This window comes from Oxyura jamaicensis, chromosome 4, assembly GCF_011077185.1.
Source record: "Oxyura jamaicensis isolate SHBP4307 breed ruddy duck chromosome 4, BPBGC_Ojam_1.0, whole genome shotgun sequence".
NCBI classification, from domain to species: domain Eukaryota; kingdom Metazoa; phylum Chordata; class Aves; order Anseriformes; family Anatidae; genus Oxyura; species Oxyura jamaicensis.
The window spans coordinates 36,706,397-36,730,598 of NC_048896.1; the positions used below are offsets into that span (position 1 = coordinate 36,706,397).

General features: G+C 37.3%; 1 protein-coding gene across 1 annotated transcript; it reads left to right on the top strand.

Annotated features, from left to right (window-relative positions):
• Positions 1 to 61: 61 nt before the first annotated feature.
• On the top strand, positions 62 to 23,498 carry TRAPPC11 (trafficking protein particle complex 11). Its single transcript, XM_035325262.1, has 29 exons — positions 62 to 320; positions 702 to 871; positions 1,251 to 1,321; positions 2,577 to 2,691; positions 4,741 to 4,840; positions 5,233 to 5,306; positions 5,510 to 5,606; positions 6,393 to 6,526; positions 6,844 to 6,991; positions 7,528 to 7,621; positions 8,778 to 8,857; positions 8,943 to 9,021; positions 9,123 to 9,177; positions 10,680 to 10,825; positions 11,954 to 12,015; positions 12,120 to 12,252; positions 12,938 to 13,068; positions 13,584 to 13,739; positions 14,233 to 14,420; positions 14,901 to 15,049; positions 16,561 to 16,682; positions 17,128 to 17,247; positions 17,620 to 17,685; positions 17,767 to 17,923; positions 19,470 to 19,578; positions 19,943 to 20,034; positions 20,919 to 21,052; positions 21,390 to 21,557; positions 22,603 to 23,498. Exons 1-29 carry the CDS (start codon positions 117 to 119, stop codon positions 22,645 to 22,647), a joined length of 3,399 nt encoding a protein of 1,132 aa, XP_035181153.1. The 5' UTR covers positions 62 to 116; the 3' UTR covers positions 22,648 to 23,498.
• Positions 23,499 to 24,202: the final 704 nt, after the last annotated feature.

Consider the following 24,202-nt stretch of genomic DNA (forward strand, 5'->3'; position numbering starts at 1 on the left):
CTTTTCCCGGGGCGGCTCCTGTACTCCGTGCCCACCGGTGCCGGTGCCGCACCTCAGGCGGGCGGGGAGCGGAGCGGGGCTGTGACGAGACGAACCGCGCCGAGCCGCCCCGCAGGATGACCCCCAGCCAGTGGGACTTCCCGGTGGAGCTGTGCTGCCGCCCCATGGCCTTCGTCACGCTGACGGGCCTGGACGTGGTGTACAACGCCGTGCACCGCGCCGTGTGGGACGCCTTCTGCGCCAACCGCCGCGCCGACCGCGTGCCCATCTCCTTCAAGGTGCTGCCCGGCGACCACGAGTACCCCAAGTGCCGCACCAAGGTACCGGGGGGTTCCGGGGACACCTCCTAGCGGCCTGCCAGTGCCTAACGGGGGCTGCAGGAGAGCTGGGGAGGGGCTCTGACAGGGGGCGTGGTGACAGGACAAGGAGAAGTGGCTTTAAACTGAAGGAGGGGAGGTTTAATTTAGGTGTGAGGAGGAAATTCTTCCCTCAGAGGGTGGTGAGGCCCTGGCACAGGCTGCCCAGAGAAGCTGTGGATGCCCCATCCCTGGAGGTCAAGGCCAGGCTGGATGGGGCTTTGGGCAGCCTGGGCTGGTGGGAGGTGTCCCTGCCCATGGCAGCCAATTCGTCTTCGTGCAGCCTTTGTCGCAAGAGGACTGAACCGATTCAGTAGCTCACTTTAACAACTTCAATATTTTCAGAGGACTTCCTATGAATGGTATATTCCGAAAGGGATCCTGAAGACTGGTTGGATGAACAAACACCTGAACTTGGTTCCTGCGCTTGTGGTGGTGTTCTACGAACTAGACTGGGATGAGCCTCAGTGGAAAGAGAAGCAGTCGGAATGTGCCACTCGGGTGGAAATTGTCAGGTAGTCTTGTTCCGTTTGCCTTGTAAGGTGCTCCAAGCTAATGGTTAAACATAAATTGTAGAGTAATTTCTGACATAAAATAAGTAAACATGTATCTTAGACACAAATGAAAGGGGAACTTGAATTTTGTTTTTTAGCATACAACTGACAGTAGAGGAACTTTTTTTGAATGCTTTATTTGGAAAAGTCTTTTAAATAGAAACTACTTCTGAAGTGTTGCTAAACTCAACACAATTCAGTCCCATTTTAAAAAGGAGAGCACAGCATTCTGTGGATGTTTTCAGTTTATTTTCTTATACTTGCATTGTTTCTATCTAGACTAAAGCGTCACTTTCTTCTGATGAAATCTTTACACTTTGTCATGTTACTTTTATTCTAGGCAAAGTTTGCAGGGAAGAAATACAAAAGTTGCGGTGGTTTTGATTCAGAAAAAAACACCATTACCTCCAGGTACTAGAAAGCTTTGTGTGCAGTTGTGATGATCTCATTTTTCAGAAAACCTGATTGAGCTGATAATTGCTTGTCTCATTATCTGCAGTTCTTAATACAATGTCATCTACATACACAAAGTATGATGTAGCTGCACAAGAAGAGTGCTAAGGGCAGTCAACCCTAAACATCTGAAACTTACTCTTAACTAAATACTTGTGGGTCCAGTCCTTTTTTTTTTTTTTTTGGCACTGTGCATCACAAATGGTACCTTAGTGTAATACCCATAACGTGCGTTTTGTAAGTTGTATTTTAAAGCTTAGTTGAGATAAACTGAAAAACTTAAAAAATCAATAAGAACTTAAAGGGAAGGGTACCTGTACTTACAAAAGCCTTTTAGCTTAACTCTAATAAATAAAGACTTGAAGCTTAAGGAAGGACAGCTTGTGATTTTCATGCATGCCTTCTCAGCTAGCACTGGGAAGTGCTTTTGTGCTTGGTATTTTGTTGAGTATTCTTTAAGTGCTGTTTTTGGGTGGAGATAAACAATATTTATGTCTTCCGATAATTTTTTTGATCTTCTCTTGGATCGTTTGTGAAGCTTGCCATTTTTTCCCCCCCTTCTGAGCATGAACTTTTTGTGAAGATGTGAAATTTGCAGGGGTTGCACATTGAATGAACCTTTCTTAGGCCAACGTTTGAACACAGTGGGGAAGTTGTTGTGTTTCTCAGATAGCTCCTACTCTGCTTTGGTCTTGAAGGAGAGCAAATGCTCTTTATAAAAAGGAATGAAGAAACCTTTTAGTGGCAAGATACAAATTAGGAAATGTGGAGGAAAAACACGAGTCAAGTGGAGCTGTGAAATGTGATCTGTTTTAACCTTACCTTTCTCTAAAACCACTGCTTCAGCTCTAGATGCATGCTTTCCAGTGTCTGGCAAAACGGTATTATTATTTTTCTGCATGTTGGGTGTATATATATGTCTTTTCAGAATGCTGTATTATTTTTCAAGGTGGGAGGATATTTAATTCTGTAGGAGATCAGAAATTTAAAGAAAATTGTCATGCTAACACTCTGCTGGTAGGTAAACCACTCCTATAAATTTTCTGCTATGTGTTCAGCTGGATGAAGTGTGTAGTATTCACAAAGAAAAAGGAGTGTGGTCTCAATTTTATTTGTATTGTTTGTCCATACCTTGTACTGATCAAGCTGTTAGAGTTAGCTTGACATTGCAGCACCACATAGTGCTTACTTGTGCTTTTCTTGCCTTTGCTAGGGGAAGATGTTATTGCATCAGAGAGGGCAGCAGCTTTATGTAATGCTTGTGACCTTTCTGGAAAATCTCTCTTTGTGCTTCCACACACGGATCATCTTGTTGGTTATATTATAAGGTAAGTGACTCTGTGTGCCAATGGAGATAGAGATTTGATAGGTTGAGATGACAGCTGTCTGGCATGCTCACTCTAGATCAACAGTGAATGTTTCATCTGTTGGCTGAAATTCTTTAGGTTATTCTGCAACCAGATGCAATCCTACATCTGCCCTTTCTATGTGAGGTTGAGTTACAATGACAGAGATGTTGCTATGTGGGCTTTCCAAGACACATTGTTAGGTATCTCAAAATGTTTCCCTCCTCAAGTCGGATAAGGGCAAAGTGGGCTTTTCTACCTCTACAGTGGTTATGTCAGTGCTGATTCTAAATTTTTCCCGGCAAGTTTTGTTAGGTGCAACTCTGTATTAGCAAGTCTTTGCTTATTTTTTCCTTCCACTTCCTGGCTGCAGAGATATGTCTTTCTACTTATGCTAAGTGGCATTTATCTGGATGCAAATACTGTCCTCGTCACTTTTTACATTCTTTCTATTTTAATATGTAACAGGGAGTACAGCTTCAAATAAATCAGCAAGGCTTTTCAAAAGCAGCAGAGGGAGACTGTCTTGTGCAGAGCTGAAAAGACAGGCTCAAACTAAGGCAAATCATGGTTTACTAAAATAATTTTTGATTTTTCCAGACATACTGAATATGGAGAGGAGAGTGTCATGGTCTGAGAGCCTAGTTCTTCCTTCTCTTGCTCTTGTATTTATATGTAAACAGTAAAATTCTTAAGATAAAATCAATGTTGTTACTGTGTCCATGATGCTCATAAACAGCTACTGGAATTGATCAAAATAAATTAAGTGCTATTTCCAGTTTTTCATCTTATGCTCAGTGCTGAAGAGTGTTTACTGCAGATTAACTGCCGTAAGCCTTTGCAGACCGTATATAGTTGCATTGTTCCACGAGGTTTGTGACTGTCTCCAACTTTGTGAAAATAAGGCTGTGTCATCAGGGATTTACAGCTGTTTATGCACATTTAAAAAAAAAAAAAGTTTGAGCTTATATTCAAGTACAAAATTTCTGATATTAGTCTTGACATTTTTAATTGAGATTTCATAGTAGTAAAATAGATACATATATTTTTAAATGCTCCCCTACGCCCAACGGACTGGCTTCTCTTTTCTTACACAGTTGTGATATAGTGCTAAAATAAGTATGCTAGGGGTGTTGAACTTACCATGTCTTCCTCCTCTGTCTGAACTCGTAGTTACCAGTGGCTGTTCAATGCTCTGTTCCTTTGCTTTTATCCTCATTCTCTTTGTTGTTGGGCAAATAGAACTCAAGTTACGATCTCCTTTAGTCAGTCTGTAGTCATCCCATCTTGGCCAAATCACAGAACTGGTACTTCACCCTTTATTTTGTGTGCATCTGCACTGCGCTATTGAATGTGTTTCTCTCCTGTTCTCTGGTCTTTTCTTGCTCTAATTGGTTTTATAACTTGATTGTACAGCATATATTTAGATCCTCCTCAGCCTCATGCTGCAATCAGTACTCTGGGCCTCTTTCTTTCTCCTCCTGTGACTTGCCTTTGGGCTATTTATCTTGTAAACACAAATTTGACTGTCACTTCTATAATCCAGGTAGCTGTTGATACTTGGACAGTGGTGAAACCTAGTCTGTGTGCTTGTAATCTTGCATCTTACTTATTACAACTGTTTCCTTTCTACCCCTCCCTCTCCAGCCTAGCCCTGGCAAATGAGATTTTGACCTGTTCAGACTCATCCCAGGAGCCTCTGCAAGGTTTGCTTGCTTTGACTGAGGCACCTGCATTTTCTATTGCCTTGCAAAATTCTGACAGCTTATCCTTGGACTTGAAGTTAAATATTAGTTTGTACGAGAAATCAATGCTTAATGCTCTTGAACCTACTTTGTGCTACCCCTACATCAGGCTTTGTGTGAAGAGTTTTCATCTGCTTGCTCTTACCATGTATAGCAGCTTACAGAAGACTTTAGTAATATTTCAAGCTATTTTTGCCAACCTTAAAATAAGCATGTTTAAAAGTAACTTATTCTGAAGTTAATCTGATTCCTTGTTTGAGAGAAACTTGGTTAAACTTTGTTGCAGGTTGGAAAATGCATTCTATGAGCACGCACAGACATATTATTACACAGAAATACGAAGAGTCAAATCTCACAAGGAATTTTTGAACAAAACCACTCATCAGGTAATGTTACGTCATCGTTGAAATACTGTGCAAGTTATACTTCATGTTGAAACATGAAAATAACAGTTGTTTGTTGCTTAAAAATTTATTCAATTTATTTATATATATTTTTTCTATTTTCTGATTTTATTGCTGCCCCCATCCAATTTGAGATTCCTTCTGTCTTCTTATAGAAAGGAAACCTGTTTTTATTTTCTGCAGCTGTCTGTCAAAAGATCACTGCTGTGTCATTCTGGCAGGGAGAACTAGGAGAGAACAGTTGCATAGTCAGTCTTTCAAGTCAACTGCTCTATTCTGTAGACCTCTGAAACTATCACGTGTATAGGTAACCTTTATAGGTAACAGGCATGTTCAGATGTTTGTGAATGATGTATACTGCTTTTGTTTTCCAGCTTTTATTTGTTAGACACCAGTTCAAAATAGCATTCTTCAGTGAGCTGAAGCAGGACACGCAGAACGCTCTCAAGTAAGGCTTGTAATCTTCCATCTTCTTGACCCCAATTTAATGCTGAGCCATAGAATATTATATTTTCCTGAAAGCAAAATTATTTAAATATGGAAGGGGTGTGTTCTTAATTGGGAATACACCAGTTAGAAGACTTGCTGTAGTAATTCTGTTCTTAAATTTCATTATCTTGTATATATTAACTCCAAAGTGTTTATACCTAGAAATTACCGAACTGCATATAATCTTGTACATGAATTGAGGGCTCATGAAACAAACATGCTGGAAATCAAGACAATGGCAGGATTTATAAACTACAAGGTAACAAGTGTGCTCCTTATCTTTGACAGCATATACTTAAAATAAGTCAATAAATGTATTAGTTGATGCATATTTAACGTGTGAAGGTTTAAAAGTTCTGTTTCATCTTGCTTTCAAGGAAATAGATTAGTGCAGCCATCAATGGGGTCAAGTTGTACTCAGACTTGAAAAGACTTCTGAATTCCACATAAAGATCCTTAGCTGAAGTTCAGGAGTATCTTGAAGATACAGAGTTAATTTGAGATGCAGTCATCTTGAGGGCTAAACACTTCACTCGTGCTCTGTGCAGGGGGGAATGAAAAGAAGGGTTGCTTGTTCCCTTAATATTTTTGTCATAAATGTATGTCACAATAGTTTAATTACTGCTTGTTTGGAGGAGGAAAGTAACGCTTCAAAAATCAGGCCATACTTCTGTGGTGTTCTGGGGGTTTTCAGGTGAGACAATACTATTCTACCATTTTAAATAATCCTGGAGTTGGACTCCATCAAATTCCATTGTCCTTCTTGAAGTGACTGCAGGCTTCAAAGTTAATGGTCTTTCTTAATGGTAGTGGCTCTCTAGCTCTATCCGGAATTTGGCTGTGAGTTATACTCTTCCATTGATTATCTGAGGGAGAAGGGAAGAAAAATAACATTAGATGAAATAGAGGACCACACAGTTTCAAGGGTAGTGTGTTATGTTTTACGCATATTTTTTTTTCTATTTTCTATGCTATTTGAGCTTTTCAGAAATACATAAAGTTAGTGTGGGTTCTCATTTATTTATTTATTTTTGATTCATTCTAGATCTGTCGCCTCTGTTTTCAACATAATACTCCACTGGATGCAATTGCTCAGTTCAGGAAACATATAGACTTATGCAAGAAAAAAATTGGAAGTGCAGAATTAGCTTTTGAGCATGCTGCCTGGATGTCTAAACAGTATGTTTTTGCTTCATATTGTTTGTTTTACCTCCCATATAAGTTTATGGAGCTCACTATTTTGTTTATCTGAGTAAGATAAATTTTGAGCTCTTTATTTAAGAAAAAGATGCACTTGATCTTAAAAGCTGCATGCCGTCATTCTGTTTTAAGTTGATTTTCTTTACCTTTTCTCTGGGAAAGAACAAGGTATGACAGAAGTGCAGCCATAGAACTTAAATCTAAAAGTATTTTCTGTCTTAAGAATAACCAGAACCTTTAGCTGAAATGCCCCTTTCAGTTTTTTTGTTTTGTTTTGTTTTTGTTTTTTTTGGTAGGTTTCAGGCTTTTGGTGACTTGTTTGATGAAGCGATTAAGCTGGGCTTGACAGCAATTCAAACTCAGAATCCAGGTTTCTATTACCAGCAAGCAGCCTACTATGCACAGGAGCGGAAACAACTAGCAAGTATGCTTTGTAACCATGATGTAAGTTGGGAGGGGAAAAAATGCTTTGCAGGTTACCAGGTAGTGAATTAGCTGATATTTCATTCTCAAATTGTAGTGTAAAAATCCCTAAAACGTGCTTAAAAATAATAATTAATAAGGAAAGAGTATGCATCTTTTGATGCTTGCTAACAATTAAATATTAAATGTAATTTCAAATATATATTAAATACAACTTCAATATAAAGTAATACTTTATATTGAAATAAAAGTAATACTTTATATTGAAAAGATTACCCCTGAACAAACTTTTTTATTACAAATAATTCTGGCATGTTTTTAAAATACTTAAAATAGCATACTTTCTATGCCTCTGGGTACTTGAAAACATTCTGTTTTATTTTTCCATTATGTTTCTCTATACTTGCACTATACTATTTTTATACAAGTGGCCTGAAAGGCTATAAATTTAGAGCAAATTCATTCTTTCAAGTGCATGCATATTGGAGCATCAGATCACTTTAATGGTTTAAAATAAAGCAAACTCTTTTTTATGACCGTATTTGCTGAATTTACAGTCCTCTGTGGTATATCCCAATCCGGATCCCCTGGAAACCCAGACTGGAGTGCTTGACTTCTATGGGCAAAGACCATGGCGGCAGGGAACATTAAGTATGTTTCTGTGTCTTGTATTTGTGGAGCTCAGACAAAAATTTCTTAGTCGCTGATGCTGCCAGCTGACTTCATAGGCACAAGCATATAATCCGTCTTCCAGAGCCAGATGCAGGGCTGAGACCTTACTCTGTTGTTAGTTGGTGATAGGATTTGAACAGGTGTCAGCTGGAAGTTCAGGAAGTGCTTTTGGTCCTTATAACAAATAGAAAAAGGAATATCTGGCTTGCGCAGAATCAGGTCTTCAGCAAAGTGCATGGGCCATACTGAAGCTCTGCTCTGCTTCATTTCTATTTCTGCCTGAGCTACCTCTGATCAATGTGCTGCAGTAGTAGTTCCTTACTGCAGTGAATGCATTCCTGGGAAGAGAGGTTGGAGAACTGGATACAACAAAGTAACAGTGTCCCTGAATGCAATTGCTATAAATTCATCCTTCCATCCATACTTGTCAGCTGTAGATGGGAACTTACAATATTTTTCTGAGAAAACTTTATGGATTTTGAAATGGTTTAAGAGGTTTCCATGACTAGATTTTAATCCAAGAAGAGAGTTTTGTGTTTTTCCTGTTAAAGAAGATGCTTTATCAGGAATTCAAACTTTTCCAAAATTCCTTCCCTTTCCCTCACTCCATGTTGTCTACAATTTTTTTATTCTCTGTATATCCTTTCAGCATTGTAACTTTATCGCTGTCCTCTTCTAAAGACTTCTTTCATTTGCTGTAAATATGTGAGTTTGCACTGTTTTATCTTCAAGTGTTACTGTTTTAAAATACGTTAGAATCTACTGCCAAGGTTGAACAGTTTAAAAAGAGGCGAGACTACGTGTTATGATGTATATGATACTGGGTTCAGGCTGGTTTATAGTCTTTTGAAGTGGTATGCAGTCTAAAGATTTGGTTGACTTACTGTGTTTTGTTGTTTTTGAGTAGCTTCAGATCACTGTTAAACAAAAAAGCAATATATTTGTTCCAGAGGTTGTCTTCTAGAACAGACAGATGAGTTCTTAGAGGGTTGTATCCATCTCCTAGGAAACAGAATGTTTAAGAATTTGAGTGTGCTTGAGTTGGAGCTTGTATTACAATATTTCACCGCAGAATTAGTTCCCTTTGGGCCTGGACAAAATTCCAATGTCATGGATTTTTCACTGTCTTATGCAGGCTTTGATCTTTCTGATCCTGAAAAGGAGAAGATGGGGATTTTATCCCTTCAGTTGAAAGAGAAGAATGTTCTTCACTCAGTAAGTATTTTTTCTACAAAAAATATTTTTGACATTGTCCTAATGTTACATATATAATGACATCAATACTGTTTTTATCTGTTAGGAGCTAATAATTACTTTGTTGAGTAATGCTGTTGCGCAGTTCAAGAAATACAAATGTCCAAGAATGAAAAGTCATCTGAGTGAGTATGGATAATGAGACGCATCTTTAAAATTAACTTTGCAAATAATTTCAGTATTGATCTGATAACATCTTTCTTGTTAATTTGTTTTGTTAAATCAGTGGTTCAGATGGGTGAAGAATATTACTTTGCGAAGGATTACGCCAAAGCTTTGAAGTGAGTGCCATCCCTGATTGTTTCCTTTGCACACTACTGTTCTCACTGAGACCACGTGTCTTACTGATACGGAATACTGTTGGAAGCTTACCTAAGATGCTCCTACTAGTACCTGGATTTAATCAAAGTGCAAGCTCTGGAGTGTATCAATTCAATTTCTGTTAAAGAAAGCAAAGCAGATATGATGAGTCAGTTATTAGAGTAAGAAGACTTTCCAATGTAAGTCATGGCGGGAAATTACTTTATTGGGCAGGTCTTTACTTTTATTTATTTTTAGCTTGCTGATGGAGTGTTGTCTCTCCTCCCAAGGATTGATTTCCGAAACTTCCCTGCTACTGCAGTAAGAATATAATTACACTGAATTAAAGACTTTGAGTTTACAAAACTAAAAAAAAAAAAAAGCAGCAAACAGAAAAAGAGGAGAAAAATGTAGCTGAATTAATTTTTATTTATATTGCAAGGGAATTAGCAAAAGGAATTACTTCTGTTGATACAGTTTTCTACGACTAATGGCTACAGAGCTGTGAAAGTTTAGCCCTGAGGATACAGCTACTGTCTCCTCTGAAGGAGGTGTGCTGTGTTTAGATTTTTAACTTCGTATTTTTAAGGGGAAACAGAGTCAAGGTCATGTTAATGAAAACACTGTGGAACTACTTAACTAGATTTCCATGATCACATGTTCTAAAGGCAGCATATTTGAGCTGGGAGAGAGATTTACTGTTATCTGACTGGAAGCTACAAAGAAGAAAATAGGGTAGAATAGGCAGATCAATTTGTATCAAGCCTAATTTTTATATGGACAAGCATGAGTTTAAACAAGCGCTTCTTGTTTATATTTAGGTAGGCAAAAACTGCTGTCTTTAAAAGAAAAAAATCTTCTCTGCACTGTTACTACTAAGTGAAAATTGCTCAGTGTTAACACCACAATAAGGTGCCCAGGTTTGCCTGATATAGGTGGTTGCATATGTTGACTGTAGATTTTGGAAACCCTCGAGGGGAAAAGGAGGTAGGAGATAGCATAAAAATAAACATTATTTTTTCCCTTCTGAGATGCTTAAGATTCTTCATTTTGGAAAGGGGCTTTTTTTTGTGGGTTTCCAGTTTTTCTTCCTTGAAGTTTGCAGCATACTCAACACTAAAGCATATTTCTAATTCAGTGCTGGACTAAGACTTTTCTGTCCAGTTCTTTTACTTCTTCTCTGTGTAAAGACAGGTGAGTTTCCCTGATTTGTTGTAAAAAATTTCTCTATCCTGAAATAGCAAATTAATTGAATAAATGTTTTTCCAATAATTTCATGGTGATTCCACTATAGTGCACATGTATACAAGCAGTCAACATGGTTTTAATCTAGTGTTTTAGTTGAGATAATTTTTTTGTGTTAATAATGCCAAATAAATGTAAATGTAAAAATAAGTGTAAATAACAATACCAAGTAATACCAAACTTCTTAAAATACTGGGGTGTGTAACTTGTTTTTCCTCTCCATTTTCATACTTTGCAGGCTGTTGGATTACGTTATGTGTGAATATCGGAGTGAAGGATGGTGGACTCTTCTCACTTCCATATTGACAACAGCTCTCAAGTGTTCATATCTGATGGCCCAGATAAAGGATTATATAACATACTCTTTAGAGCTACTGGGTAGAGGTATTCTTTTCAGGAAACATACTCAGTTAACCTTTGCAGAAAAGATTGAAGTACCTGTATTTGGAAGTGTGACGTGTCATTGCCAGACATGGTGCTTACAGTACTGCATATGATTTGACTACAAAAAAAACAACTGTATGGCTGTGCTGAGTTCTTGTATGCAGGAAGTTGAATTTTCATGCTCTCCTGTTATAATACTCATTGAATTCCAATAAGCTGTCAGAATATATGAGGTATATATGAGCTTCATTTCAGACTGAAAGTTGCATAGTTCAAACAGTATAACAAATTTCTTGAGCTTTGGGGATGGGGGGAAGAAATGTAATATAGCCAAAAGGAAGTATGTTTCTCCTAGTAAGTAACAAAGCTTAGGACTGTTTTCCTAGGCTTTGAAATAGCAAATATGCTTAGCTCAAACTTCTTACCAGAACTCTGCTGATGAAATGTGCATGTAGTAGTATCTTCTAACGACAAAATGTGACTTAAGGTAGCTGCACAGTAGTAATGCAAATACTTTGGTTTATATAATGGTTGTTACTTGATGTTGCAGAAATAATCCTTATGTGTCCTAATTCGCTAAATAATACCTCTTTCAGGGTAGGTGTGGTAAAAATGGTTTCTCATCTTCTGTTAGCTAGCCAGGCTATCCTGCTTTATGTTAAGGAATAGTCAATGAGAAAAAACTACCTTTCATTTTCAAGAGAAGACTCCGTATTTTAATTGGTCCTTTTTTCTTCTTTTCACCACTTTGAATTGCTGTTTTGGATCTTATCCTAGTTTGCCTCTTGCATGTTCCAGGCTTTTTTTGTTCTCTACTGTTTCTTCTGTTTCTAAACAGCAATAAGAAGAAGCTAGAGACATCATTCTCTTAGGATTTTCCTCTGATAAGTTAGGAAATGCTTGCTTATCCAAACAATATTTTACTTGGTTCTAGTGAAAGCAAGAGGGAACACTTAGAACGGAGGAACTTCTGAAACTTTAAGTACTTTCTCATTGGCAGAGGGTTGTTAAAATCGGGTGTTTATTTGCCAGAATGCTTTTTTCAAAGATGCAAGCTAAAGGAAAGGTTTAAGTTTAAAGTAAAACGATTTGCTTCTGTGTTGTAATCCTTTTTTTCCTGTTTGCTAGCATCTACTCTTAAAGATGATCAGAAATCTCGAATAGAAAAAAATCTGATAAAAGTTCTAATGGTAAGTGGATAAAACTCCTATTACCCTTTTAAATATTTTCAGAAGGAGTTGGTGTTTGGTAACCTATTTCTTATTTTCGTTTGTAATCTTCTAACTGGATACAGAATGAGAGCCCTGATCCTGAACCTGACTGTGATGCTGCTGCTATGAAAGCTTCACAAAAATTGTGGGCTGACCGTGTTTCCTTAGCAGGCAGTAATGTGTTTACAATAGAAGTCCAAGATTTTATACCATTTGGTAAGTAATAAAGCTTCAAGCAAACTTATACAAAACTAAAAATTTCAATGTGTCTTTGAAATAAATAATTAGGAGAAAATATACATTATATAATGTATAATATATTAATGCCAGCAACACAAACTCTCATGTCAGGACAGGTCTGTTCTTCATCTAAGTTGCTAAGAAATCATGGGAGAAGCCAGTGATCCCTCATCCCCAGTTTGAATTATTGGAAAAGAATCATCTGAGCATTATGTCTGAGGAAAAAAAAAAAAAAAACTCTTGACTTCTACTGAGGCCACCTATGCCTTTAAATATGGTAGAAGTAGTAAACCTTTGTTTTCTGACAAACTTCTGCTCTGGTGTGCTTTAAAATAGAACTCTGAGGTAAGAAGGCAGAGCATGCAAAGGAATAACTCCCTTGGAAAGGGGACACGAGTGAGCATTACTTACAGACGAAGTGTAGTTAAGCATCCAGGTTTTATTTTTCTGCTGAATGCCTGCCTCTCATCCTCTTTGCAAGGGTTTCAACCAAGTGCTGAAAAATAGCTTTCTGTGACAGTGCTAGTGGCCAAATGTGTCCCATGTACTCTTTAACTTGTGTTTGTGTGTATACACAGAACAACTCTTTTTTATAATTCTTATTAGAGAAGAATGCTTCTGGAATTTAGTATTGTAATTTAACTTTTTTTTTTTATTGTAGTGCAGTGCAAAGCAAAATTTCTTTCTCCAAGTTTTCATGTTGATGTTCCTGTGCAATTTGATATATACTTGAGAGCTGATTGTCCTCATCCTATCAGGTTTTCTAAGCTCTGCATCAGTTTCAATAATCAGGTAACCACATTCTATTTCTGACCTAGTGACAAGCTTATAATAAGAGTAGAATAGTATCTACTAGCCTTTCCAAACAAAAAATAGTAGTTCAAAAGTTCTTTTCCAAAAACTATGCTAATAGTCCAGTTGGAAAGGTGTTTTCTTTTTGCATTATCTATCACTTTTGACAACTGTATTGATATTATGATAACTTCCCAAATCCAGTTTTATTAGTTAGAGATCTTCACAGAAGAACAAAGATCTGTACACTGAAATGATCCTTCTGAAACTTCAATGTCTTATTTCTCTGGATGTTTCTGCATAAAGTTATGTTAGTGAATATAATGGATATTTTTATGAAGAAATTTCACTGTAATGTAGCAGCTAAGTCTAGCTTCATTACTGTGAAAAGCATTAAGAACCAATATAGTTTGATCCAGTAGCACAGAGCCTTAACATTTGTTATACTAGAATTACTCTCTACAGATGTCTTAAGTCTGAAATTATCAATATTTTTCCCGACTCTTCCACTGCAGGATTACAACCAATACTGTGTGGTAGAAGAAGCCTATCAACAAAGTGATATTCTAGAACAGTCATCACAAGGAACAATGTGCTTAGTCCCTGGTAAAACAAGAAAGTTCACTTTTAAATTTGTTGCAAAAACTGAAGACGTAGGAAAGAAGATTGAGGTTTGTCAGTTTGTTTCACACTGTTCTTACTGATGTTTATGAAGAACTTGAAACTACAAAGCTATCTCTAATCCGGCACCAGTTATGACAGTGTGGTTCCAAATGTTTGAACTTTTGGAACTGAATGTCAAAAACAAGCATAAAATTTCATTGAAAATAACAAAGCTCAGAATTATCACAAAAACTTGCATTACTTCAATTTTTTAAAATGTGTAATACATTTTTTTAAAAATGGTGTAACACCATGGGAGAGTAGAAAACTAGAAAATACGGCATCGCATGCTCTTGAGCTTGGATACTTTTCCATTGCAGTTTTAAATGAAATTCTGTGGCGGTGAGTTGTTGTGACTTCAGTCTGTGAAGCTGCCAGAGGGTTTTGGGTGACATACAGGCACAATAAAGATGCTTATGTTGGAAAGCTATGCTCTTACTGTGAGTGATCTGAAGACACAAGACGAGAAGTTCTCAGTATGTGTTCAAATTTTTTTGTCAGATCACATCTGTGGATTTGGTCCTGGGAAGTGAATCTGGCCGTTGTGTCATTCTGAACTGGCGTGGAGGAGGCGGAGATGCTGCTTCGTCTCAAGAAGCATTGCAGGCCTCACGTTCCTTCAGGCGAAGACCTAAGCTTCCGGATAACGAAGTTCATTGGGATAGCTTGGCTATTCAGGCAAGCACTATGTAAGTAAAAACTTGAAAATGTGTATGATGTATTGAGTGTCCTGAACACTCTGCCTAAAAGACAACAATGTTAGGAGTACTTTAATAGGAACATTTTTATATATTGTTCATCTTTCACACAGTCTTTTGTTAAAGCCACCTCTCCCCACCCCCCGCAAGAAACTGTGTTGGAAAATAATCATTAATAAGTAGGTTAACACTAACTAGATCTATTCAAAATTATTATATCCGATTACTGTTGGTGGGGGCACTTTTTTCTTTCCTGGGAGAAAATCTGAATTGTTAATAGCTTACTGGTGGGTTTCCAATCAGTAGTTTTGGAGTTGTTGCCATCATGCTGCTTTTCAAGACTATCAACTCTGCTAGTTGAATGGCCCACCCGTTGTCAGAACTCTTTGAACAGTAAGCTAAGTCCAGTTTAAAGGAGATTTAAACTCATTAATTATGAAACATAAAATAACTGAGTCTTTTTTCTTAAAGGATTATTTCTAGAGTGCCAAACATTTCTGTTCAGCTCCGTCATGAACCTCCTGCCCTGACTAATGAAATGTATTGTTTGATTGTGACAATCCAGTCACATGAGGAGACAGTGGCCAAAGACGTTAAGCTTACAGCAGGTTTAAAGCCAGGTATTTGGAGTTATTTTCTTCTAATCCAGCAGTATCCTAATGGACTTTGTTTTTGATGCAACGAGGAAAACTATAGTAAATGGCTGTGCTGTAGTAGTTAAGAGAGAAACTAAGGCTGAAGGTTGGGAATAATGGGATAGTAGTGATCAGAACAGAAATTAAGTCTCGTTTAGTTTATCTTAACCACTGTTTGTCAGTAGCATTTATGTTTACAAGTGTGAAAGAAAACTTGGAAGCTTTTGTATTCTTTCTTAACCTTTTAGTTAATGTTCAAATTAAATAAACTTTTTTCCCAAAAGATATACCTATTTTCTTAGTGTAAGCATCATTCAGATCTTGATAAACATGTTCTAAGGATAATCTGCTGTGGGTTTTGTCCCTCTTCCTCCCCCCACCCCCCATTTTCCCCATTTGAAATTTGGAGAGCAGTGGAGAACAGAGAATATTCCTTTGAATGAAAAGGAAGCAATGCAAATATATTGTTTATGTTCTAGCTAACTATGTAGTTATTAGTAGTTTTCATATGTGAAGTACAAATAGGCATACTGAATATAATATTTGGAGCAATTACCCTAAAAGCAAAAATACTTTTTAAGCAGCTAGCATATAGGGTGCAATGTTTGCCATTCGCTCTGAAATAGAACCACATTTTTTATACAGTTGTACAGCTATTTAAAGTCAGTTGAGTGTTCTTTAAACTTCAGTTGGATGTTTGGGCTTAGCTCCTAAAGTAGTGTGTAATAGTTGGTCTTGGTTTGGTGGTTTGTTTGTTTTTTTTCCCTCTCCCCCTTGATCATGAATCCGAATGCTTGATATGCAAGGTCATTCTGGGCTTGCTGATTTTAAAGTAAAAACAATTGAAATTTGACATTTCATTTATAGGAAAGATGATATATCTTCCCCAGGTGTAACTTTTGGCAAGATGTGACTTGTTTTCATTTGAAAACCATCCCATGTGACTGCAGTAATGTCATTACCCTAGTCAACCCCTGACTGTAGAATAGTGTCATTTAACATCTACACATTTTTTTTCGCAACTGTTTTCAACACAGTAAGATTGGAAAATTGGAAGAACAATTTCTAAAGGATTTAAAATCATTAAGCTGTGCTTTTGAGAACGTAAGAATCACAGAAGTGTGAAATTTTGCATTTTAATTCACATATAATAACAAGAAAAACCTGGATCACATAGTCATATTGTGTTTTTATATGGTAGGGAATATCTAGATAGGATTTCTGATTATTTTTTTTTTGAGATTCTTGTGGCCTAAATAGATTGAGTGAAACAGCTGCAGCACACGAACCCTACAGTTTAGAAAACTTAAGGTGCTATTTAATCTGTTTTCCTGCTTATACTTTTGAAAGCCTCTCTCCAGGAAGTAACATTGACCAAATGTCCATGTTACTTCCTAGTGTATTACTTTCTGATATTAATATCTTATTTTTAGTTATTGCTTACGTGCTTTGGTAGTGTAAGCTTGTGTGGATATGAAGATTGTCTTTAATCCCAGGGCAAGATGCCAACCTGACTCAGAAAACTCAGGTGACTCTTCATGGAACAGACAAGTGTGATGACTCCTTTCCTGCATTGCTCCCTGATATCCCCATAGGGGACTTGCAACCAGGGGAAAAGGTAATAGCTTACAACCTTCTTTCTGTATCGCAGTCAAGAAAATGGGGATCAACTAACAAGACTGTCATAGTAGGGCCTATATTTAGTTTCCAGTATCTGAACTGATAAATGCTTGGGGTATAGTTTGCCTAATGTTTACTTGAAGTTTAGCATTCCTTCAGCTAGATCCCCTTTTTGGCCAAGGGAATAGGACATGTTCTGATATTGATAATACAGCTGAGAGAAGACATAAAATAAGAAGGCTGTGCTACTCTCATTAAAATCATATACTATTTGGTTAAGATCACGTGGTTCAGGAGATTGTTTATGGTCAAAATAATATCCATTCTATTATTGCTTCCTTGGTCCAAGTAAGATGATTATCTAAAAGATGTTGGACAGTCCTAGACCTAATTAATATATTGTAGGTCTGTCTTGATTCATATTTGTTTCCTTTATCTTGCAGATAGAAAAACCAATATACATTCGTTGTGGAACAGTTGGCGCAAGAATGTTTCTGGTCTATGTTTCTTACTTAATCAATACAACTGTTGAGGGGAAAGAAATTCTCTGCAAGTGCCACCGGGTAAGATACTAAGATGCACCAATTGGCTGCTGGAGCTGCAGCCTTTAGATTGAAAATATTTCTTGCATTTCACTAATGTAATTTCAAGTCTTTTAAAAACAAAAGCATTTCTAGTGGGTAGAAAAAAATGCAAAATCAGCAGTATAGTAGTCTAATTTAAGGTGAGCAGCTTCATAAGTATAATTGGAAGAAAGGTTTTCAATATTCTTATAAAAAAAACACACCACAGATATAGTCTGCCCTTGGAAGGACTTAGTTAAAATGATGACTAAAAGTAATGTTATGTTAGTAACCTTTGACATAAGTAGACGGGTCTGAAACTGAATATAATTTTTTCCCCTCTTCATCCCATCCCTTTCATTACCTATACAGGATGAAACCGTAACTATAGAAACAGTGTTTCCTTTTGATGTTGCTGTCAAATTCGTCTCCACAAAGGTACGTGTTTTGAAAAGTTATTACTTCCAATAATCTTGCCCTGTTTAGTTAGAAATAGTCAGATTTTGTCTGTCTTGACAGCTGGAGCACTTGGACAGAGTCTTTGTAGATATACCATTTTTACTGATGACAGACATCCTGAGTGCCTCTCCTTGGCCCCTCACTATTGTAACCAGTCAGCTACAGCTGTCGGCTTCCATGACTCCAGTAGATCAGCTGGAATCTTATGTGGAGAACGGTGAGTTTTCTTACATTATGCTTTCTATCATGAGGATACTTCTTGTGTACTTTAGGAGTAAGAACAGGTGATATTTTAAATGGTATTTACTCACCAAACGGTAGAAGCATGCTGCTTAACACCTTACTTGCTTGCCAGAACAGAATTTAGAACAACAGGCTACAAATGTAGTTTTGCTTCGCTAGATCAAACAAATAGACTTGACTGATAGGTGGTAACCAAAATGCTAAATGTAACAGATGTAAGGGAAAGCAGCTGAGAATACTTCTGACCTACAACTTCTTAGGTATCCATGTGAAAAGTTACTCAGTATTTCCGGTATTTATGAACTATGTATATTTTGTTGATTGCAAACAAGTTATCACTTTATAGAAGGAACATCCAAAGGCTAAAGTGGTCCATGTCCATGATAGTATATTTGTGAAGCTGAAAGATGTGGAGATAGACAGTAGGCTAAAAAGATGAATTAAAAGTAAACATGTTTTTTAAAATATTAACACAGCTTAATAGGTTATTACTTATATAAAATATGTATATATCTTACAAGTCTCAAACTTTGAATTCAGTATTTCAGCTTTGAAGTCAAATGGCATACTTCCCAGTAGATCTGATTCAAAATCTTTGAACAAAATGTTGTCCTTGCATTTGCTGAGTTAAGAGACAGAAAACAAGTGTTCTATTCAAACTTGAAATATAAAGAAGGCACCCTGGATGCTTCCCTGATTGTGGGGCAGCTGTCCACCTATGTGTTCCAGGCTTTGCAAGACTATAGTTCTAGAAAGCAATGATTTTCCAGGTTCTTTAGTCAAAGTATGAGATTTCATCTTTAGCTCTGGCACCTTGTGCTTCTTGACTTCCAGTTGCTATTTCTAAAGAGCTAACAGCCAGGAAGTATAAACCACTTCAAATACAAGCTATTCTGCTGCCCATTTTTTGTAATTGTTTTTCCTTGTAAGACTTAAAGATACATTAATTTTGAATGACTGAGCAATTTTTTTCTTAGTGCTGTTTTCTTCAAAAATCCCTCTTAAAATCAAAAAAGTACTAGCTTTTTTTTTAAGCATGAAATAACTTTAAATAAATAAAAAGTGAGAATTCAAAGATGGTAGATCTTTCTTGTGTTCCTCCTCTTCCCCATCTCTCATCCACTTTGGTGGGAAAGGAGGAATGTCCATGGTGATGGCTTTAATTTTTATTTTATTTTAACTTAAAAACATGCTGATGTCTTGAAATCTTCTGTGGAAAAGTATAGAATTTGATTTGGTGTTACTTTGCCTTTTTTGCATACAAACTTTAAATTTGCAATGGCTTGTTCTATATAGGCACGGAAGATCCTCACAGTGCTGTTCAGAAAGTCAGCTGTACTTTCAAGTACTGGGATATTGCACAGTCTGTATTGAATTCTTGTACTACGTAGATATAGTTTGCGAAGTACTTCAACACCTTTCTGTCTGAACATTTGTGTCTGTGTAATACTGGCTTTTTAGACTTGGTGGCTTCTGCAGTAACGATTGTGCTTTGATTTTAAACAAAATTTTGCTGCTAGTTGTTTTACAGACAGGTGAGAGTGCCAGTGAGTGCTTTTGCCTTCGATGTCCTCCAGTCACTAATGCTAGTGGAGTGGCAACTGGATGTTACGTCATTTCGTGGAAGAGGTAGGCAGCTCTTGGCCTGAAGGGGGAGAGGAAATAAGTTAGTTTGGTTTTGGGCTGATGCTATTTTTTGACTTTTTTGTTGTTGGGTTTTCCTGTGACAAGGACTGTCTAGACTTTGGATCTTAGTAATTATTTGGTTAGACTTTTGAGCAAATACATATTTTATTAGTAAATGTTATGTGGCTATGGTCTTAATGTTCCATGAAGCTTTTTTTTGGTAAGATCTTTGGTCAATTACAAAGCTGTTCTTTTACCACCTTGCTGTAATCCAATTTCAGTCACGTGTAAGTGATGTTCTTCTGGCATGCTCACTTGATGCTGCGCAACTCTCAATGTGTTGTGTGTTTGTGATATTTTTCTGCAGAAGCTCACCTGTGGAAAGTGTACCTGTTGTTAGTACAGTCATCACTCTGCCTCATGTGGTTGTAGAGACCATTCCCCTCCATGTTAACACAGGTAATGTTAGTTTGGCATATGTGCTGCCTAGAATTTTTAAATCTTCCGAAGTAAATAGCTGATAAGTTTTATAGCATCTGGAGCTTATGTTTACTGTCGCAAAAGACAGGAAAGTAGTGCTGGATATCATGGGGGTAGTGAAAGAAACTGCATTATCACTTAAACTGCCTTGCCACTCTTCCCACTCCCCTAACCTAGAAAGAATTGGAAGGTAGGTACGTGAATGTGTTCTCTTAAAAGCAACTGAGTTGTGCTATGTGGCAGCGTGGAGACCACAGTTACCTCTACTGACACAGCCTTCCCAGTAGGATTCTCTAGATGCCTATGGCAAGAATTGTTCCATCCACCCACGCTCTGGCCACATCCCAGGAAAGAAACAGCCTGGAGAACTGGAGCTGCTTGTGGGCAGGTGAACTGTTTCTCTTCTAGCACTTCACCTGCACGACAGCGGAGTCGGAGTGCAGAGCTCACTGAACATGCAATTCCTATGCTTTCTTCAGTTTGTTTTCACTTGTACTGAAATTCTTCCATCATCCTTTCCTGTTATATTTTGGAGGAGCTTCCTCACAATATCTGAAAATGCTGGCAAGCTGAAAATATGCAGCAACAAAGTGATTTCTTGGTTAGCTTTCTGCATACTGTGAACAGTCAAGGGGTTTTGTAAGTAGGTATTGAATGAGTGAAAAACTGGAGAGGGAGGAAAACCATTGTAAGACTTTAATGAAGTTATGTTCTGTTCCTTAGTCTTTTTTTAATCTCATCAGAAATGCTTTAAATACCTTTTTTTTTCTTGAAACTTTTTAGTGCTCTTTGTTGGACTTGTTTTTTTATTTATGAAACTCTAAAACACAATTTATTTGAGATGGCTTATTTTCTTTCCAAAGATCTACCCTCATTTGGTCGAGTCCGAGAATCCCTCCCTGTCAGATATCACCTGCAAAACAAGACCAATTTAGTCCAAGATGTGGAGGTGTCAGTGGAACCCAGTGATGCCTTCATGTTCTCTGGCCTTAAGCAGGTATGTAAACGTCACGTTTTCTAATCCTGGCTTCTCTGGTAGTGAAGAATGTGTTGATTTGCAAATGTGTGGTAAATTCTGTCTGGAAGGACACATGTATGCAGATCCCTTTTAAAGAAGGGTCAGATAGAAGCCTGCCTAGGTGCTATGTGTCATGTTGTTTGTAGGTAACACAGTGTTTCAGTATAAATTTACAGTTTTAACCCATAGAGAAAATGTAGTTGCATTATTTCCAACTTCTGAAAGTAAAAAGAATATAAATAGAAAGTAAATAGGAATCTGCAGTTGGTCACGGAACTTGTCTGTGATTGTGGCTTTTTTTACTTTCCTTTCTAAGATCCGATTAAGAATCCTTCCTGGCACACAGCAGGAAGTGTTATACAACTTCTATCCTCTGATGGCTGGATATCAACAGTTACCGTCTCTTCATATTAACTTGCTGCGATTCCCCAACTTCACTAATCAGCTGCTCAGAAGATTCATACCTACACACATTTTTGTAAAGGTAGGACTGAGAAGTGTCTTGTGTTTAAAGGCTGAAGTCTTAGGGGTTGAGTAACATCTCTTGAGTTTAGGTTCAGAAACACTGTAATATCCCACAATTCCTTAAATAACTTCTAAAAACACGCTCTCTGTGAATCACTGTCTAGACTTTTTTAAGTAGTGTGGATCTGAAGACAGTTCAATCATATCACAATAAATAGATCTTGTGCTTTTTTAATTTTTTAGAATAACTTAAATCCAGTTGCCCAAAACAGTGCTTTATTGTTCTGCTGCTGTCTCCAGAATATTGCATTCACTTCTCAGTCAGACTCTGAGCAAGCAAGGAACCTGAAGAGTTTGTTTATATGACTTGAATTGGACTTGTTCAGACGTATGTAATCCTGCTTCCAGGACACAGGCCTGGCATTCTTTCAGTTCTATTTCAGCCAGAAGAGATAGGCAGAACTTAGTTTTTATGTATGCTGTCAGTCAGTGGCTCTTCTAGATGGGTTGTCAAGATGTCCTCCATAAGTCAATACAAAAGGCTTTTTTCCTCAAAAGCATGGTGTTCAGTGCTTCTGTTGAATCTCTCAGGATTCAGAATACTTTTTTTTTTTTTTTTTTGCCTTGAAATTGTCAGGACCTCAAAGAACCTTTCTGTAAGGATGATGTTTTTTCTTTAAAACTTCTTCCTTGCTCTCTCCCATCTCTAGTGATTCTGTTGGAAATTCTTACAAGCAGCTTTCAGTCTCGTTCCTGTTTGGTGCATTGCTGATTAACAACTTCTTTATACTGCAATAATACTCAGAACTCTGATCAGCCAGGCCTTGTGCTGAGTTATTAAAATGTGAATGGAGATGCTCTTGATATATAATGGGACAGCTGTAAGGAGCTGAGCCCTTTACTAGGTCAAACTCGTATTTCAGTTGGGTATCCTCCATGTTTGTACTACTACTGGCAACCATTAGAAGTAAAGATGGGAGCCACGTGATATATTGAAAAGTGAGCTTCATGACAGCCTTAGTCTTCTGCATAGTCTAAAAGTCTCTGTTTTTATTTTCTTAAAGCCTCAGGGTCGTCAAGCAGATGATAATTCAATTGCAGCTGCATAACTTCGAGACTCTTACCTCTGCACTTGAAGAAAAGGAGAAGCTGCACAGAATATGTAAAACTTGCTTTGGAAACATGGCTTTGATCAAACTGTAAGAATTTTATTTTTAAATTACACCTCGTAACAGAACTAATGTTTAAAAAAAATCTAGTCTTTCATAGACTGTCTTTAAGGAAGAAACAGAGAGAAAACTTGGTGCTTTATTTAACTGGAACGTTCTTTTGAAGTTAACTGTACGTCAAACTCTTAAAGGTATTATTTTATAATCATACTAAATGTTTTGAATATTTAAGTGGAGAAATGCAAATTTATTTGACCAAAACCAAAATATGTTTTCATAATTAACAGTAAGCTGAAGTGCTAAGTTTGCACTTTTTACTGAGGTTTACAGCATTGAAAATTATCCTTTACAGAAATGTGTTCTGTGCCACTTGTGTTGAGGCTAGAACACAGGTTATGCAGTAGCATAGTAAGCTTCAAATGATTAACTCATACTGTTGGAATTGAGTGGCTTACTGGTCATTTAAAACCATAAATCAAAAGGCACTGTTTCTTCTGGGTAAGCCATACATCTGAATTTGAACTCAGCAACAGCTAGTCTAACGAACAGCTTCCAGATTAAAGATCTGTTTTGATAGTCTCCTGGTGTGCAAATTAAAAAAAAAATAAAAATCTTACTGTTGTACAGCTGCAGATGAACTGGTGTTTAAAATAGAGTAAATCATGTATATATTTAAAAATAAACAGAAAACTTCAGTTGTTTAACTTTCTGAATAATTACATTTTGATTGCTTGGAAAATACCTTATTTATTGTCAAAGTGAAGTTCTAATAAACAGCTTGTAACAGAGTACTTCTGAAACAGTGTCCTTAACTGTATTGTTTTCACAGCTGTCGTCATAACTTTGATCTGTCTTGTGCGCTGACATACGTTTATGGCACTGAAGTCTAAAATAACAGCTCTACTACTCAGACAAAAGCATTGGAGAAGTGTGGACACAGGGCACACAGTGAAAAGACTGCAGGCTCATTGGCAGTCCTGAGGAAATATGCACAAACATATATAGCTTTTCTGTAGAGTACAGATGCAGCTGTATTATGAGGTGGTTAAGCATTAGTGTGGAGAAGGAAAAGAAGACTGACAAACCATGCTGGGAAGAACATACAAAACCTTCCTTATTCTTTGCTGAAGTGGCAGTTGTGGAATAGGCATCTTATCTCTATTTAGAAGACAAGAATGGAAAAAGTATTTCATTTCCAGAAGTGTGGTTGTTTTGTTTCGTTTTTTTTTGGTTTCAGGTAACCAATTAGGTGCTAGAGTTGCTGCAATCTTTGCTGCTGCTTCATAAAAGACGTGTTGATGCAAGTGATACAAGTGTACAGTAGAGAACTTAGTGGAGAACTAGGGTGCCTTCCCCCCCGCCCCCCCCCAAATAAAAAAAAACAGCCTAACAGCAAAATGGTAATGTGCATTCCTGCACCAAGGGCATAAATGCTTTCATGGTTATAGTGATACTGAAGTCTTCAGTGAATTGCATAACTAGGTTTTTATTTTAA

Bases quoted from the DNA above. Each gene is read 5' to 3' on its own strand.
- TRAPPC11 (XM_035325262.1), top strand. From the start codon at position 117: ATGACCCCCAGCCAGTGGGACTTCCCGGTGGAGCTGTGCTGCCGCCCC. The intron at 9,178-10,679 runs GTGAGTGCCATC...CATACTTTGCAG, and splicing joins GATTACGCCAAAGCTTTGAA to GCTGTTGGATTACGTTATGT. The intron at 14,421-14,900 runs GTAAGTAAAAAC...TTTTTCTTAAAG, and splicing joins GCTATTCAGGCAAGCACTAT to GATTATTTCTAGAGTGCCAA.